General features: G+C 37.0%; 2 protein-coding genes across 3 annotated transcripts in view; one reads left to right on the top strand and one right to left on the bottom strand.

The window, feature by feature from the left end:
* The window catches only part of INTS7 (integrator complex subunit 7), a 96,601-nt gene extending 91,784 nt beyond the window's left edge, over window positions 1-4,817 (bottom strand). For both annotated transcript variants that reach the window (XR_008999395.1, XM_057507995.1), the window contains exon 1: window positions 4,600-4,817. Coding sequence is in view for 1 of the 2 variants with exons in the window: in XM_057507995.1 (XP_057363978.1) it covers window positions 4,600-4,693 (94 nt within the window). In the remaining variant the exon portion in view is untranslated. The remainder of the gene's footprint in view (window positions 1-4,599) is intronic.
* A 188-nt stretch (window positions 4,818-5,005) lies between these two features.
* The window catches only part of DTL (denticleless E3 ubiquitin protein ligase homolog), a 44,864-nt gene continuing 30,577 nt past the window's right edge, over window positions 5,006-19,292 (top strand). The window contains exons 1-7 of the mRNA XM_036912461.2: window positions 5,006-5,195; window positions 9,934-10,059; window positions 10,828-10,926; window positions 11,921-11,982; window positions 12,070-12,190; window positions 17,428-17,493; window positions 18,705-18,817. Coding sequence (XP_036768356.2) covers window positions 5,144-5,195; window positions 9,934-10,059; window positions 10,828-10,926; window positions 11,921-11,982; window positions 12,070-12,190; window positions 17,428-17,493; window positions 18,705-18,817 — 639 coding nt within the window. The 5' untranslated portion in view covers window positions 5,006-5,143. The remainder of the gene's footprint in view (window positions 5,196-9,933; window positions 10,060-10,827; window positions 10,927-11,920; window positions 11,983-12,069; window positions 12,191-17,427; window positions 17,494-18,704; window positions 18,818-19,292) is intronic.

The following is a 19,292-nucleotide window of genomic DNA, read 5'->3' on the forward strand; positions in this document are numbered from 1 at the left end:
AAGATCTCTGTTCAGTAACCTTTGCTCATTGTTAAAAATAACCAAGGAAATGTTTGTCTGAGGCTTTTTTATTGGTTGCTGCTATGTTTCAATACAAAGCAAAACCACAAAGTAAATCTGCACAGGCAATTTCTACAACCTCCTAATGGGTTAAGTTCCTTCCTTATTTGCTGCTTGGAACATATTTCCTCATAGGAAAAAATGGCACGTGAGCTGCCAAACAGTGCTTAATTTGTTTGCAACATGCAGGTAGACTAGGGAGAATTAAATCTAATAACCACTTATAACAAAAGTTCCAATGGGAAAATTAATCCAAAATTAATTCAAATTTCTAATTAAGCTATTTAGAACACACTCCTTCTTTGCCTGCTCCCTTCACCCCCCGCTACCCCCACCCCCCTATACACCAAACAAGAACTGGCACTGAAGCTCTGGGAGTCTCCTTTCCACCAAACACACAGAGCTAATAGGGGTATTCTAAGTGACTGGCAGGGGCTCCTGTAGGCTCAAAAGCTGTCCTGAAGGCCTGACTTGAAAAAGGGATCAAAGGACACATAGATGGGGCAGTGAAGGGCACAGAGAGGGGCAGGTAAGGAAGGACAAGTCTGAGGATGGAGGTGAGAGGAACAGAAAAGGAACAGGTGCATGCTCATGCATGTGTTCTGGGGAAGGGGTTGCGGGGGAAATCCACAGTAATTGCATTTTTTCCCTCCTCTTCTCTTTGCCAGTAGTTGAGTGATACAAAGGATAATGAAGTTCTGTTTGTAATGAATTAACCTTGCCTGGGATGAAAAAGCTAAATTAGGAAGCAGCCCATGTAGAGGGAGTCTCTCCGACAGATAATGATTTGTTTTACTCTCCCTTGAAAAACAGAACCACAAGCCATGTGATATGTTTAAACAGGTTGATTTAAAAATGTACCAAAGGCAATTTTGAATCTGACCAGAGAAATGTTTTGACTTCTCTACTGTTGTCAAATTTTTTATTTTTGATAAAGTAGATCCTCTTTCCTGTAACAGAACTATTAGATTAAATGAGCTGAATAACAGTAAATTTCTGGCTTATTTTCTCATGTAGGAGGCCCCAGGAGAGACGAAATTAGAAGCTAGACTGGTTCCCATACCTGTCCCTCTTTTGAGGGACAGAAACTATTGTGCAAGAAAACTGGAAAGTACATTATGTCCTATGGTTCAGCCATAATCTTATGCTGGGGACAGAATGGTACCCCCTTCCCACACTAGATCAATTTCAACCCCAGAATAAGCCAAGAATCAGAAAATAGGTGTTCAGCTCAGCACAATCAGATATTGTTCTAAGAGGAATATTCACTTTATTTCTATTACTAACTACAATCGACCTGAGGAAGTTTGTACTGATCCTAAAACCAAAGATAATAAAAATGCCACTGTAAGATCAGAGATTAGGGATGTGATCTATTTCTACATTTTACTTTTTTATTCTCCCACCAAAGAAACAAAGCTCTTTTCCTTTCAAGCTCAGCCAGCATGGTATCAGCTTAAAACTAAAAAAAAAAAGACCAAACAAACTCTAAATAACCAACCAAAGTGATCTTTAAAAACGTAAACCAATTCACATCAGTCCTCTGCTTAAAGACTTTGAATCAGATTCAAAATACCATCCATTTATTCCTAGAGAGATCAGAAACAAATAGCTTACCGCCATGCTTGCTCAAAAGGCTCAGAACAAAATGCAACGCATTATAAATATTTAACAGGTTGTAAATGGCAGCATTTCCCAGATTTGTTTCTCAGGACACTAGTGCCACAGATGTTTCTTTATAAAGGAGTTCAAGTGTTGCATTAGTATACTTAACTTTCACTGAACATCTCCATATGCATGTCTAACAAACACCTCAAATTCAACAGTCCCAAACTGATATGACTTCATCCACTCAGTAAACGGCAATACATACTTGCAGTAGCTCAGACCAAAAACGTCTAAGTTTTTCCTGACCACTTACTCTCACATTCTCAACTAATTAATTAGTTAATCTTGCTGGCTCTACCGCCAAAATATATCCAAATCTCACCCCTTCACATAGCCTTGGTATACCCACCCTGATCAAAGCCTCTATTTTTTTTTCCCCCGGATTGTTAACAACTGCTCCCTTACTAGTCTCCCTACTTTCATCCCCAGCCCTCCCTTCAGTCTACTCTCAGCACAGTGGCCAGACTGAGCCTTCTCAAAGATGTCTGATCATGTCACATCTCTGCTGAAAATCCTCCATGGTTTCCCATCTCAGAATTATAGTCAGTCTTTTCAATGGCTTGGATTGTCCTACATGAATGGGCCTCTGGCTCTCTCTTACCGTCTGTCACGCTGCTCCAAACACAGCTTGCAAAGCAAGCTCCTACCTCAGGACCTTTGCACTTGCCATTCCTCTATCTGATCAGTGAGGGTTTTTCTGACTATCCTGTATAAATTAAAAAACCAACCCTAACCCCATGCCCAGTTTTCTCTAGCTCTCTTCATGTGTTTCATTTATCTCTATAATATGTCTCACTTTCTGTCACAGTATATGCTCACGTTGTCTATTGTGTTTTTTTCTGCCCAGAAAACAGCCTCTATAAGGGGAGAGGCATTGCTTTTTTGTTGTTTGCTGTTTCCCTAGTATACAAAGTCATGGGTGTCAGTGTCTGGGTGCGTGTGTGGGTTGGGGGAGAGAGGGAGTGCGAGAGAGGATATGGGGTAAGAATGCCTACTAAAATACTTCAGAAACAGTATTTTTTGGAGTGCACTTGGGGGAACTCCAGTCTAGAAGTTCTGGAACTAAAAGAAAATTGGAACTTGCAGCCTTTTGCCCTTATGACCTTTGGCTCACTAAACAAAATACTTTAAAAGGTAAAGGATGTAATGAGTCAATATTTAAAATACTAAACTATACTCTAATGAAACTTGCTATTTCTGCAATCTGATTTCTTAAAAGCTTTAACAGGTACAGCATGGCAAGGTGAAAAATAACTTGTTTTGCTCTAGTTGTGTTCAAATTGTCTTTCTGAACCTGAGACTCATCTGGAAAATACTCACCCAGGGCACTGCTGGGTGGACTGAACACAATCACTTTGTATCTAGGACTGACACCTAGCTTACAGTTAATTGCTCAATGGTCATCCATTTAATTCTTACAGACCTGAAATATTTCTATTTCAACTTTTAAGAAAGAAAAATATATTTTTTTTACCACAATTGCAAATTTCTGGAAATTAAACGATTCTAGATTTCTCATTTCTTTAGAGCCCATTCCTAATTTCTGTTCTACAACTACTGTCCTACCCTGGTTATGTGATGAGGCCACCTGGACCAGAGTAGCAGAAATGTCTTTAGAATTAATTAGTAGTGTTATTAGGTAACTGGGGAATCTAATAACTAATCTAACTCTCACTGGAGAATAAGGAAGGAATCACAAGAATGGGGAGGAAATGATTTTGTAGCACTTTTTAAAAATTTTATGCTATAATTTTGTATTTCAAAGGGAAAAGGCCCTACAGCTTTGGTAAAAGAAAGCGAAGCTCAACACCATTTTCTTGGCTGATGATGATGCACTAAAGATACAGTAAATTAAAGGAATAGCTTATTGGAGATTGTTTTCAGGTAAAACAAACAAACAAGAGTCCCCAAAAAGAGTGTCCAAGTCAGCGCTGGAAAGTGGCTCAAAGTGGACGTAAAAGACAGATCCTTGTAACCTTTAGTTCAGTTCTCAAAATGCATTATACACTGGCTACAGTTAATCAGGAACTGTATACCAGGCGGCAATTTAATTCTTGAGTTCTTTACTGACAAGTATTTGTCCTTGCCTCTCTTATCAATATCTAAAGAAAGGCATTATCCATATACTAAGGCAAAAGGCTTCTCTTGCCATACCATTATATCACCTAATATTTACAACAATCTTGCCAGCTCAGTGGTACTGTACCCACTCTACAGGCAAAAAGGTCCAGGTTAGGTTAAGTGACCTGTCCATGATTAAAAAATAATCAGAATTAGAATTTAACTCATTCGTTGCAACTCCAAAGCTCCTACTACACCAAGCTGTCTAGCCCCTCGCCCCCTCCACCCTAAGGAAATAAAACTCGTGGAATATGTCTGCAGATAATTAACAGGGGCTATGCTTTTCAGATGGTATTACTGACTATACTTAACCTGCCTAGTAACTCGCGGGTAAAGGAGTTACAGAAAAATGAGTCGCTATAAAATCGATGCAGGATTATTATTCAGCACTCTATGTGAAGATCTAGCCTCAAGCGAATGTGCTAAAAAATAATTTCACAATTGCAATTTAACATTTTTAGAAACTGCTTGGAAAATCGGGAGCCTGTGCCCTCAAGTGGTCAAAACGGGCCCATCACTGAAGCTCACTACTCGGCAGCGGCTGAAACGCCAAAACAGCAGCGCTACGATTTCCCTGCAACCTCCCGGAGCCGCAGCAGCTCTGAACTCACCAAACCAGGCGCCCGCCTCCGCCCCCGCCCCGAGAAGCTGTGCGCATGCGCCATCCCGGCCTCTCCCAAGGCTACCACCGCCTGGTGGCGCCACTTCCCCCCACAGCCCTTTAAACACTCAGCCAGCTCTTTCGAGTACCTTTGTCTAATTCCATAAGGGCAGAGTTAGCATCCAGCTCCTGTTCGCCATAGCCGGCATCTGCCAGGAACGACTTAGTTGAGTTTGACGCCATGGCCCAAATAGTTACTCGACTAGCCTATTCAGAAAGATTGCAAACTCTACCCCAGCACCGCCATCTTCTCCAACCACCTCGCGAATTTTTCCTCCGCGCTCTGTCAAGCCGTGTTACGCATGCGCCTTGGCCACCCCGCCGTTCGCCAGCGCGTCTGAGGCCCCCCGCGCAGGCGCTCAGGGAGCTCCTGAACTCTAGGTTCCCGCGGCTGGGAGAAAAGGAGGCGGGGACTCGAAGGGGGAAGTGACCAGACGGCGCCCGGACGCCGCAGCGAGAGCCAATCAGGGAGCGTGGCGTCAGTTTGGCGGGGAGTTTGGTGGCCGGGGCTTACAGTGGCGGGAGTTGGAGGCAATTACTAGTCGTGTTCTGAGGGGCGCAAACTGCGATTCTGCTGAACCCGGGGACATTTCTACGGCTTCTCCCTCCGTTGAGCCTTTTCCTCCGGCCCAGATGCTCTTCAATTCACTGCTCCGTCAGCCCCAGTTCGGCATCCCGAGAAATGGTGAGTACCGGCCTTTAACCGCTACTTGTTGCTGGCGGGATTCACCTCCCCCGAAACAACGCCTCGGACCGAGGCCGACTCCAGCTCTGTTCCCAGCCCCTAAAGTACTCCCATTGCCAGAATGAGGTCGTGCTAGCGAAGATTACTGAAGACAGTTGCACTTTCGTGCCCTCTGGACACTTTTAATCATAATCAGGATTCTTTAAATCGTAAACAGGCTGACGGAGGGAGGGAAGTTGAATTAACTGGCTTTTTTTACCGTTTATGTCTGTTGCACATTAACTGGGAAACGCGTGCATTTGTGTGTGTGTGTGGTTCTCAGCAGTTTCGTGAGATCGTGAAGACTCGTAATCATTGATTATTAATTCATTCATTTGCTGTAGAACCTTAGTGAGCCCTACTGTGTGCTTATACACCGCTGAATATAATAGGCTGTCAGGGAAATTGTCAGAGAAGACAGAACATCTGCTTCTAGCACGGTCAAGTTTTTTTTTTTCCACCTCTACTGCATATGCATAAAAACTCGAAATTACGGAGTGAAAAGTGCCCATAACCACATCCCCCCGGATAACCACTGTTAATAGATTGAAGTATATTATTCCAAGTGTCTTTCAATGCCAGAAGCAATACATATTGTTATTTACAAAAATGGGAATAAAAGTGTTTTGCTTGCTTTGTTTTTCGGTATAAATTGGAAATACTTCCATGTTAGTACGTAGAAATTCAGCGTACTCAAGTCATGAGGTTCCTTAGGTTAAAACATTGGGTAAGAGTTTTGAGCTTAGGTTTGAGTGTCATCAACCTGAAACTTTCTGATAAGGGGGTTAATACCCAGTCTAGACTTGTACAGAAATGAAATCTCATTTATTTAATGAGATGTCCAACTTTTAATTAAACCATGTGAAAAGTAAGCAGAAAATAATCTGAGAAGGGAACTTTTTATATTCAAGGCACAGATAGATCTAAAGGATATTGAGGAGACTGAGTAGTTGTTCCTCCACTTCCTTGCCCCTAATCTAAAACTTTATACCTGCTTCCCTTAGATGATCTTTTTCATTATATTCTAAATGCCCCTCTTTCTGTCTCTCCTGGGACCTTGCTTGAGTAACTTCTCTGTCTTGAGTGATAGTATACCACAGTGGTTAAGATCTCTGTTTTTGGAGTTACCCTGCCTGCGTTTTAATTCCAACTCCACTCCTTAACTGTGTGACTGGGGCAAGCTATTTAGCCTCTATTTGTGGCAAGCTATTTAGCCTGTATTTGTAACAGATCTTCTCCTAATTCTCCAATCTATCTGTCTATTTCTTCCCCTCCCTCTCTCATTCACTGAAACTCATTCATTGTTATATATTATGCATTGAACTTACTGGACCATCTTCTTTCCCCTTACATGTTGGTGTTCCATCCTAGGCCCCTTTTCTCCTGTTCACTCCCATCAATGATCACAGCCACAGGCAGGATTTCTGCCACTACTACCCACAACCTTCCCATTCCCTATACTTTAGATCCATTGTTATCAAAGCTGTATCAGTATCTTCACCCAGATAGTCAGTCCCACAAGCATCTCAAACTCAAATACACAAAACCAAGCTCACTTTTCCCCTAAACCTGCTATGTTATGTACTTTAGTGAGTGGTCCTAATATTTTAAACTAGTCCTCCCAGCCAGAAACCTGAGAGTCAATCAAAATTCCTCCATTTTCCTCAAGATACACGTTGAGAAGATTCCCTTAAAAATCTCTTGATTTTGGATGTGTCCACCATATTTTGAATCTGTTCTGTACTTACCATTCCATTTCCCTAGGCTGGGCCCTAATACCCTGTTGTCTGGACTTTTAAAAAGTCTTCCAAATGCCCTCTTAGTGTCCTTCTCTCCAGTTTATTTTGTACATTGCTGTCAAGGATCTTTATAAAATAGAAATCTAAAATATATAACCCTTCTGTTTATTTTTAAATTGGTATCCAAAAGTTTTAACCATAAGTTTAAACAGATGCAAAGGATATAATTTCTGACCATATTGTGAATATTGACATTTTAAAATGAAAATGCTATACCACTTCTTAAAATGCCTAAGGGAATATAAATACTGTAATGATTTTGTAATCGCATCAATCCTTTTTTAAAACTATGTACAAACTCTTTAACTGCTAGATATTCTACATAGTTGCTTTTCCCTGTATTTCCACTTTAATTCTTCCACAGTATTTATAATTTGATTTTAAGCTTGAGAAGTTATTGTATTGATCTTTGCATTCTCCTCTGTATAAAAAGTATCAAATACTAATTACTATTATAATTAATTTTAATTTTGCTATTTTACTTAATTTTAATTAATTTTACTATTATTTATCATTATTATTATTAAGTGAAAAAAACAAACACCATATGATTTCAGTACATGTAGAATCTAGAAAAAAAAAACACATTCATAAACATAGAACAAACTGTTTTCACAGGAGGGTGGGTAGGGTTATGTGGGTAAAATAGATTAGGTGAAGGGGATAAAGGTACAAACTTACCAAAGTATATATATCTTAAATTGATGTTTTCTATGATCATAAGGCTCTATGTGTTAAAAGTTTCTTCTAGATTGAATTATAATTGCTAGTAATATGCAATTGATCAACTAATATAGATAACTAATTTTGATAAATATTAAGCAAAAAGTAAACTTTTATTGGAAGTACATCTTTTAAAGAGATGGTGTCAGTGTTTAAAATGCCTTCATTAAAGGAGTTGTCCAATTGTCTCTTGTGGGGTCCCAAATTTTATACCTTGGCTCAATGCAAGGTGTGAGATTGGGGCATGGAAAATTTCTTTTGAGAAGTGGAAGAAAGACAGTGATGAAGGAAGAGGGCAGAAAGAGCTTCTTCCTTCACAGACAGATCAGTTTTAGAAATGCATCTATGTAGAACTTGAGTATCTGGAAACTGATTTTTCTGAACACTCTCATGTCCTTGGGTGCTACATAAAAAATAAGCCCAGGTGCACAAGTTGTACATTGAGGAAAAAATAGGCTTTTCCAAATAAGTATTGTGGGGGGGAGCATAAAAGTTCATGCTGGAAACAGCATAGCACAATAAGGATCCAAAAATAGCTTAAGGTGCCAGTCCATGGCATGTTTTTTATGGAGAATACAGAAATGATGGGATAACAAGAACCTAGTTAAAAGCCACATTAAGTCATTTGTTGGTGTTTGAATATTAGTTTCTGTGATTAGGCAGAGTTGAGGGGGTCACTGTTTAATTCTAAAGACTAAGTCTATATTCAGTTCCACCTAAATGTTCAACATTTGGTCCTTTTGAATTCTTGTATTGCAGTCATTGGATTTTTTTTTTTTTTAATCCCAGACCACAAGTGTACATTTAGGTAACTTTACAACCGAGGCTTTTGTTTTTAAATTCATTCTGTAGATGGATATTTGTGAACTCAGCAACATAACTAATCATTGTATTATTTTAGTGGTCTCCAGTGGCTTTATAATAATATCTGACCTTGAGGTAATACCCTCAGGGATAATTACTAAATCTGGATTGAATTTCTTTGCCTACTTCTTTCTGATTCCTTCAGGTTATCTCTATGAACATCCCAAACTAGATTTGTCTGAAGCTATGTCAGGCCCAGATGACTTCTCCAAACAGTATTTTTTATTAAAAGTCACAATTAAAATACCCTAAAATTTGAGCTAGTTTGTTACTTAGAGAACCAAATGTTTTTTAAGCATTGGAGGAAATGATGAAGTTATAGTCTATTTGAGACAGTCCTCAATACATTATAAACCTCACTGTTTCCTCCCATACTTAATAAGCATTTGGGTCTCTATAACTTTATTGAATGAATGTTTCTTTTATATATTTAAAACATGTTGACCTACGTATCAAATGATACAACAAATCTTTGAGGATGGATTACTACTTAAGACAGTAGGTCAGGTCTCTGACCTAACTTTCCATCCACCCTGAGTTTCTCTCTCTTGTGTATTCTATGGAAGTTTACTCATCTTTCAATACTTTGGTTTGATTTCCCCTCCTTGAAAAACTTTCCTGACCCTATTACTGCTGTTAATTAGTTTGTTAATTAGTCAACAAATAATTACACTCTATGGGTAAGTACATAATGCTTTAATTTAAAATTGCTGTAATATACTGTAAGATACTATGACTTGTTGCTATTAACATTTTAGAATCCTAGAATTATAGCACTGGAAAGGAAAGAGGATATTTTTGTGAATATGTTAGTGGCTATAGTAGGCCTATTGACATACATACATTATTTTCCTTTAACTCTGACAGTTGGATTATGTATGATATGCTAATAACTTGAGAGTTTACAGTAATGTTGATTTTAAAACTCTGAAAATACAAAATTCTAATTGAAGAAAATGGCAGTTTTTCCAGTCATGGTAGTTTTTGTGGTTGTCACCAAGGGTGGAAGAAGGGGCTAAGATCTTTTTAATGTGAAAAGGCTACTTGTTTCTTACAATCTTAAGGGCACTAGCAAGAGTCTCCATTTAAGATGGTAAGCACAAAGGTAAAGCTCACCAGAAGTTGGGAGTGCTCTTTCATTTCTTCCTTAGGACCCCTTGGGAAAACAGCGGAACCTGTATTTGAAGGACCAGGGATAGTGAGTGGATCTGTATTAAGGACATAAAAGGTTTTTAAAACAAATTCTGTATTTGTTGCAAGTAGTGAAATGTGATGATGTATTGGAATTCTACAAGGAACTGTGTCTATTTCAGGGTGGTCTTCACAATACCCTCTACAGTCCCTTCTAACTGGTTATCAATGTAACCCTAATGATGAGCATACTTCTTATGGAGAAACAGGGGTCCCAGTTCCTCCTTTTGGATGCACTTTCTCTTCAGGTAAGAGAATTACTAAGTGAGACTTGATCAGAAATGATCTTTTGTACACTTAGAGGAAAGATATACTGATATGTCTCCCTTTCAAGCAAAAGTAAGTTAGTAGAGTTGGTCCAATAAGTGTTTTCTCCCAATTTATGAAATAGACTTTTCTTAATCTCTATGCATAATTATATATTTCCTCTAAAGCATAGGACTGGTATGGCACCTTTTTTTTAACTAACACAGGGAAAGGGGTGCAAAGGTTCAGCCATTGTGGAAACTGTTTTGCCCAGTAGATACCCCTTTGGGTCTGACTGGCTTTCTATAATGCATTGGAGAACATAGAACAGAAATAGAAGTACTTGTCCCCTCTGTTGATAGTTTAAGAAAGGAAAAGAAAAGGTGAAAGGGAGTTTAAAACTAACAGACTCAGTCTGCTGGTGTTCTGTTATATGCCTATATTTGCCATTGGCCAGTAGCACTCTTGTTTAAGTACCACCCTTAATTCAGCCCTTCCTTAAATAAGAGACTATCTGGAGATAATTTTGGTGGTTTTGAGTCATTTACTAAATTAGATATAATGGCAAATTTTAAGCTATCTTAAATTCAAATTCTCTATCACTATCAAATGCTATTTGAGTAGAATCATCTTCCCTCTTTCTAAACAGATGGTTTGTGTTTACCTTCTATCTTTCAATTAATCTATATTAGATTGTTTATATAGCTTTATATTCAGCTTTAAAATTTTGTGTTACTCTTTATATATTTGATTCTTTATTTCTTGTTTAGCTCCCAATATGGAGCATATACTAGCAGTTGCCAATGAAGAAGGCTTTGTTAGATTATATAACACAGAATCACAAACCAGTAAAAAGAAGTGCGTTAAAGGTAAGTCTTGGTCTAAAATTTTTGTTTTAACATTTTTAATTCATAAAGTCTCAAATAAATTATTATTTCAATACATTCCCAATTATTTTCACTTCTGATAAAGTCTGTTTAAGGACTAGGCTAAAAGAAATGGTGGATTGTCTGTTAGTAACTTACCAATGGCAGTTTTCTTTCCTGAAAGTTAAGAAAAATACATTTGAGGATTCAAAACAGTTCTTCTTTTAAAAAGTTAAATCTTTTACACTTGGGGTTGGAGAAAACATTACTTTAAAATATTATATTGACTAAATTATCTTGCATGTATAAGGTAAAGTTCTACTGACCTTAAGAAGCTGATTTCGAACTAGTAAGTCAAGTGTTGAAATAACTAAAGTAAAACAGACTATAAATGATGTAGAAGTACTAAGAAAATGCCACAGGTGTCAAAGGGAAAGCTCTCGTGTAGTAAAGAAGGTGAGGAAAATTGTTCATGAAAGATAGGACATTTGGGTTGATATGTAGGTCAGTGGAGATGGAATAGGATTCTCCAGGTGGAGGGAAAAGTATTGGTGAAGTCCTGGAAATAGGAAAGCATAGGATATAATAAGGAAATAGGGAGTGATACATGGAATAAGATACATGGAGAACAGTAAGAAATAAACCTTGGAACAGAGAAAGGCCAAAGTATTCAGAACCTTGAATGTTAAAATGTTTTAGACTCCAGAGAGCAAGATGAAGATTCTTGAACTAGAGAATGTTTCAGAAAGATTCCATTTTAGAGGATATTACTAGTCAATCCATGGAAAGGAATTTAATATCCAATCGTAGTCCTATGTGGTAATGGAGGGAATGTTTAATGTCTGTGAGGCCACAAGTGCCCTTTAGCCCTTTAGCCCATGGACTAGAGGGTGCTGACCCTTATCTTCTCACTACAGCTTTCAAGGTATTTAAACTGTTTATATGGCTTCCACAGAACATAGTTAGACATTTCACATTCACCATATTCTTTGTTTAGAATGGATGGCTCACTGGAATGCTGTTTTTGACCTGGCCTGGGTCCCTGGTGAACTTAAACTTGTGAGTGACTTTACTTTCATTTTATTGGAATCTGGGTAAATATTGTCAAAGGGTTGCTTTATTAAATTATGATACCTTTTTTGAAAGGTTACAGCAGCAGGTGATCAAACAGCCAAATTTTGGGATGTAAAAGCTGGTGAGCTGATTGGAACATGCAAAGGTCACCAGTGCAGCCTCAAGTCAGTTGCCTTTTCTAAGTTTGAAAAAGGTAAGTTTGTGCCTCCCCTCTTTCATTCCCATAACCTCCTTTATGAGGAGTTAATAAGAAGCTGTCATTGTTGCTGCCCCTCCCCTGTCAAAGTTGCTACTTTACCAACATAGATTATTGAGATTCTAATATGACTGAAAACCTCCATGAAATTAAGTTGGGTTTTAGTGCCATTCTTATAGATATTTTCTCCAGCTGGTCTTTGAAAGTCAAACATTTTCAGGTAATTTTTTTCTATAATCTTGCAGATTAGGTAAACATTTATAAACAGCCATAATACCTCTGTTCAACTTTGAGTGTCCTTTGAAGTCAGAACCCTGTACCGGATACTGATTAACTCTATTTGTAAAATAGTTACTTTAACTCTGCTTGTAAAATTTAAATGGGTCAGCGGTTGGGGTGGGAAACCTAATAAATTGGACACAATTCGCTACCTAAAAATTTACTGAGTATTTATTTTAAGTGGCCTAATTCCAAATGTTTTCAATTATTCTTTATTCACAATTCATCTTGCTGTCTTTAATTTATTTCTTGTAACTATTATAATGGAGAGGGAAGATTTAAAGAGTGATACAGAACAGAATAGTACTGTAGCAGCTAGGGAAAAATTTAGCAGGGGTGTCTGAGTTGAGCTTTTCATTTCTGGTTTTTTGTTTTTTCCTTCATTTGTTTTTACTAAATAATTTTTTTTTACAAATCCACAAACATCCATCTCAAAGAAGTAGATGAATTAACTTGACTTTGATCTTCAAACAACAGAGACAAAAATTAGTATCTCTTTTACCATTAAATATTCTATTTTTAAAAGGAATGTTTTCATTTATTCACTTGAGTGCTCAGGAATATTTAACTGAGTTGTTGAGCTGGTTTGGACTAAAAAAAGGTCAATTTTAATCTACTGTGGTTGCTGTTGAGACTGGAACATTAAAGAGGAAATATATGGTATAGTTTCTCTCTGCATAACTTTTCACTAACAAATATAATGAAGTTATATATACTAGCGTAGCACACTCCTGTGTCAGAGTTAACTCTAAGTTTATAAAAATAAGGTCATGAAAATTTACCTTACTAAAGGTTAAACTTATTTAAAGGATAACAGAAACCGAAAACACCGTATTTTTTTAGTATCTTTGCCGGATATTTGAAACTCTGTATGTGAAATCTATGTCAATGTGGTCTAGTTAAAAAAACACTGAGTTATAAATTAAGATAGGTGGCTTTTATTATGGCTTGCAATAGTCCACAGGTGCCTTAATATGAATTAATTTGTTTGGACACTGCCCCCAAGGCAAAATAGTTTGGTTGGTCAAACACAGATTACATTTTACCCCCTACTCCTTCAGCCAAATGCGCTTGTGCAGGGCAAACTTGAAACTATACATAAAAAGTCTGTGTTTTGTTCTGGCTTCTACATGTAAATTCTTGGGCAGTCATTTTTATCTCCCTGGCCCTTCATTTCCTAATTTAATGAGATTAACACCTATTTTATTTAACTCACAAAAATACTATGAGTATAGAAATGAGGTGAGATGTGAATGCATTAAAAATAAAAATAACCAAGGACAATATAAATGCTTAGTTGTTTTTTTTTGTACATAGCATAGTAGAAAAGATCACTGATCCAGTTATTTCAGCCCTACATGGGCAAGGTGCAAATAATCCTAATAGGGCATAGTCGTACTAGTGGAATTTTTCTTCCCTAAATATCTACCATCTGAAAACAAGGAAAATTGACTCACAGATGGGTGTTTTGTGTGGCACAGGGGGTGCTAGAACTTCTAGTGGATGATTACTAATGACTATAAGTGTATTTCTATTTCCCCTCCTACAAACTTACCTGCAAATTTGCACTTTCTCATTCTTCATTCTCCAATTTAAGGCCTATCTTTCTTGCTAGGCCACTGGTTCTCAACCCTGACTGCATATTAGTCACCTAGGGAAGTTTTTAAAAATACCAATTAAATGAGAATCTCTGGGGGTAGGTGAGGCATCTATGTTTTTAAAAGTTTCTCAAGGGATTCCAGTGTACAGTTAAAGTTGAGAAATATTCTTGATACTGTTCAGGTCCTTAAGCCATCACTTACATCCCACAGCTCCTGTATCATCAAACTTTCCCTCTCTATTGGCTCTCTCTCCATAGAAAAGACTCAAGCATATCTGTTTCCTGTCCCAAAGAACATCTTATCTTAACTTTGTGTTGTCATGCTATCCTTTATTTCCTTGCTCCTCTAAGTTTATTAAGAGTAAACAAGAGCTGGATAAATTTCCATATCTCAATTTGGTTCAATCTGTTTTCTGCTACCAGCTCTCTTCCTGAAATCAGCCTTTCTTCTACTTGTGCAATTTCACACTTTCTGGCCATTTACAAAAATTCTTTTCCTCCTTGGAATCTGGGGTACCACTCCATCTGGTTCTCAATCTTTCCATTTATTCCTTCATAACTGCTTTTGTGAACTCTACCCAACTTGAAGTATTGGCATGGTCCAGGATTTGGTATTTGGCCTCCTTTTTCTTTCAATCTATATACTTTCTCCCTGGGCAATGCCATCTATTTCCTTTTTTTTTTTTTTTGTATTTTTCTCCACTTGTGTTGAACCAGATCATTTTTCTAGCATTAACCTCTCCTGCAAGCACTTTAAGTTTAACATATCCAAAACTGAACTCATGATTTCCTCATGGCAACACCATCTTTCTCCCTCCCCTAATATCATTTCTCTTCAGCCTAAAGAACTTCCCTTAATATTTCTTGTAGTGTGAGTCTGGTTGTAATCTATCCTCTTTATTTTCCATTTTCTGTAAATGTTTTTATTTCATCTTCATTCTTGAAGGGTATTTTTGTTAGATATAAAATTCTGAGTTGACAATTTTTTTAATTTATTGAAGATGTTGTTCCGCTACCTTCCATGGCTCTTGTTGAGAACTCTGGTCATTTGAATCATTTCCCTGAAAGTAATGAATTTTTTTTCCTGACTGCTTTCAGGATTTTCTCTCTATCTTTAGTTTTCAGCAGTTTGATGATAATTTGTCTAGGCCTGGTTCCCTTCAAAAGTTATCCTGTTTTAGGCCTGCTGAGCTTTTTGAATTTCTAAGTTTACAAATGTATTTCACTAAATTTGGTGAGCTTTCTTCTGTTATTTCTTGAAGTATTTTTTTCTGTCCAATTTTCTCTCCTCTCCTGGGATTCCAATTGCTCATATATTAGACTTCTTGAAATTGTCCCATGAATCCTTGAGGCTTTGTTCCTTTTTTGTTGTTGTTGTTACAATTTCTTACATTTGATATATTAACATACCATAAAATTCACTCCTTTAAAGCATACCTTTCAATGATTTTTAATGTACATAACGGAGTTTTGCAGCCATCACTACAATTTAAGTATAGAATATTTTCATCAGCACTCCCAACCCCCAAAGAAAAAACAGAACCCATTAGCAATACTTTCCATCTGCCCCCAGCCCTACTCAACCACTAAACTTCTTTCTGTCTCTATAGATTTGCCTATTCTGAACATTCGTATAAATGGAGCCATCTATATGTGGTCTTTTATGACTGGCTTCTTTCTCTTAGCATAATGTTCAATCTTATTTTTCTCTCTTCAAATTGAATGATTTCTATTGACTGTCTCCAACTTCACTGACTTTTTCCTCTTTTCTCTCCATTCTGCTCTTAAGCCTATCAAATGAATTTTATCATTTCAGAAATTGCTTATTGGTTCTACCATTGCCATTTATTTTTGATAAGTTCTCTACTGAGATTTTTTTTCATTGATTATGAGTGTCTCTTTCTTTACATCACTTGACATAGTTACATCTACTTTAAACTTTACCTGATAAATCAACATCTGGGTTGTTTTGAGGTTGGCCTCTGTTGATTTTTTTTCCCTTGAGAATGACTCATTTTCCTGGCTTTTTATATGTCAGGTAATTTAGGATTATATCCTGGCCATTGTGAATGGTATGTTGGACTCTAGATTCTGTCACATTTGTAAAAGAGTTGATGTTTTTGTTTTAACAGGCAATTAACTCAGACTCAAATTGCAGACTGTCAAATCTGCAGGAGGACAGTGGGGCAGATCTCAGTTCAGTTCTGTAATTTACACCTTAGTTTTAAGATGCTGTTAGTTTTTCCTTGCATACATGGTTCAGGGGTCAGCTAGAGACTTGCACTAAATATAAACACAGAATTAGGGTTTCCCTTTCTCTGGCTCTCTCCAGGATTCCCACCTCACTGTGGCAGCTCTTCTTACCTGCAGTATCCTTTTCCTAGTTCTTCCAGCTTGAAAGTTGGCAGGTTTTGCTATTGAGGTTTTAACTACCTGGTACTGATATTGCAGCAGTGACTGCTTTCAAGGTAAAAGCACAAAAAAGCCAGTGACTTAACCCAGGTCAATCACTTGCTTCAGGTATTGACTCCCCTCCAAAAATTGTATGTTTTTATTCAGTCTGTATATAGCCCTCAGGCATTTGTTTTTTACATTTTGTCCAGAGTTTATAGCTAATGCAGGTGGATTGATTTGGTAAATGGTCACCCTTCCACACAGGAGGTGGAATTTTTTTTTAATTTTTAAGATAAAATATTACAGACAAATTGAAGTTCTTTTATGTTCCCTTCTGTAATCCTTTTGTTCTCCTTCCTTAATCCTTTTGTTCTCCTTCCTTCCCCAGAGGCAACCCCTTTCACAAATTTTGTATGAATCTGGTCCATATTTTTATACTAAGACAGCTTGGAGGTTTGAAGTATGTGCTCTAGATTCATACTACCAAGAATACCTTTACAAGCTACTTATTCTCTCTGTTCCTTAGTTTTCTCATCTTAAAAAGAAATAATAATACCCACCTAAATGGGATGATAACAAGTATTGAGATAATTTATATTAAGTATGTAGGATAGTGTCTAGCACTACATAGACCATATATTTTGATATTTGGTTTTTTATCATTTTTGTTGCTAAATGTTATGATTTAGAATATTTTATGGAGTTTTAAGAAAATTGAGACCGAGGGATTATTCTATAGAGTTTTTGTCCAACGTAAGCATTTTTGAGTTCTTTATAATTCTTTCCCTTTGCAGCTTTTTTGTCTTATTGTTGAGCCATAAACTTCTTCATTTTCAACCTCCAGTGCCAATTATAGTCAGTACCTAGCATTTAATCGATACTGTGGGAAACTTGAATTGAAATATGTATGTCATTGACTGGTTTTGTTACCTTCTTCATTAAACTATTTATTTTCCCACAGCTGTGTTCTGTACAGGTGGAAGAGATGGTAACATTATGGTCTGGGACACCAGGTGCAACAAAAAAGGTAGTCTAGTTCCATTTTAATTTTGATGAATGTGGGATGGCTGCATACTTATTTTTACAGAAAGAGTTAGTGATTTCATCTGATTGCCACCAGAGAACACATGTTCATAATCCCCCATTTCTGCTCACTGTTCCAATTCTCAGGATCTAAGATTATTGTAAGTATTACCCTCCTTACATACCTCATATTTTCTTTGGAAATACAATGCCATTTACCTAAATTATTGATAGAATTAAAAATTAATACATGGACTTACTGGTAAAGGATATTTTAATTTTTAAAATTTGGCTTTAAAGAACAGGATTAAATTAAATATAATTATGCTTACATTGCCCTGTGATGCCACTAAGCAGAAAGCCATGATCATCTCTCTGCTTACTTTTTAAAAAAATATTAGTTTTTTTAATAGACTATTTCCTAGAGTAGTTTTAGAGTCATAGCAAAACTGAGCAATAAGTACAGAGTTCTCTGTACTGATATACCCCCTTGCTCCACAGAGCCACTCCCATCCTTAACCTCCTGCGCCAGAGCTGGACATTTGCTGTGACTGATAAATCTACACTGACTTGTCATTATCACCAATGTCCATCTGTACTTTACATTAGGGCTCGCTCGTGGTATTGTACATTCTGATGATTTTGATTAATGTATAATGACATGTATTTACCATTACAGTATCATACAGAATAGTTTCACTGCTATTCTGTGCTCTGCCTGTTCATCCTGCCCTTCCGGCAAACCCCTGACAACCTATGATCTCTTACTGTCTCCATGGTTTCACCTTTCCCAGAATGTCATATAATTGGAATCATATAGTATGTAGCCTTTTCAGATGTGCTTTTCTCACTTAGTAATATGTAGTTAAGGCTCCTCGCTGTCTTTCATGGCTTTGTAGCTCTTTTTTTTTTTTTAAGCATCGAATAATAGACCATTGTGTGAATGTACCACAGTTTATTCATATGTTTACCTACTGAAGGACATCTTGGTTGCTTCCAAGTTTTGGCTTTAAAACTGCTGTAAATATCCATGTGCTTATTTCCTTTTTATACATTATAATGTCACCAGAAGAGATATAGTACAGTAGCCCTGCTGGCTTCTAATTTCACTAATCTAATAAAGAATATAATTAATTTTAAGATCTTTTGTATGTTACATTCAGCGTGGGAATAAAGTTCTAAAACATAAATCAATTTCCTTGGACTATCTTTCAGATGGATTTTATAGGCAAGTGAATCAGATCAGTGGAGCTCACAATACCTTAGACAAGCAAACCCCTTCAAAACCTAAGAAGAAACAGAATTCAAAAGGACTTGCTCCTTCTGTGGTAAGGTTTGATAGCTATATACATGTGTGCAGATCTTAATAATAGGAAAGAATCTCATTTTAGGGTATTTGGGGGCATAAAATACTAACTATAGATGAAGTAAATGAGAACTTTGTTTCCTCTTATATCAGTGTTTTATTGCTTAATACTTATTTCATACTTGTAGTAGTGGTTCTCAGACTCTAGGGTGCATCAGAGTCACCTGGGAAGCATATTAAAAATTCCGCTTCATCCCTAGAGATCTCCATATGTACACTTATCTGCATATAATGTGATTCATTAGGATGCTACAGTTTGAAAAAACATACTAAGTGACCATGATACAGTTTTCTATGGGAGGAAGGAATTCCTGTTGTTCTCTTAATACAAACTACATAAAAGTGAGTTTTTTTTTATATTTCTTAAAATATTTGGCAAACTATTATTAAATATATTGAGAAATATTTGGATAGAGTTTAGTACCTCTCTAGCATCT

The sequence above is a fragment of the Manis pentadactyla genome, chromosome 9 (assembly GCF_030020395.1).
Source record: "Manis pentadactyla isolate mManPen7 chromosome 9, mManPen7.hap1, whole genome shotgun sequence".
NCBI lineage: Eukaryota > Metazoa > Chordata > Mammalia > Pholidota > Manidae > Manis > Manis pentadactyla.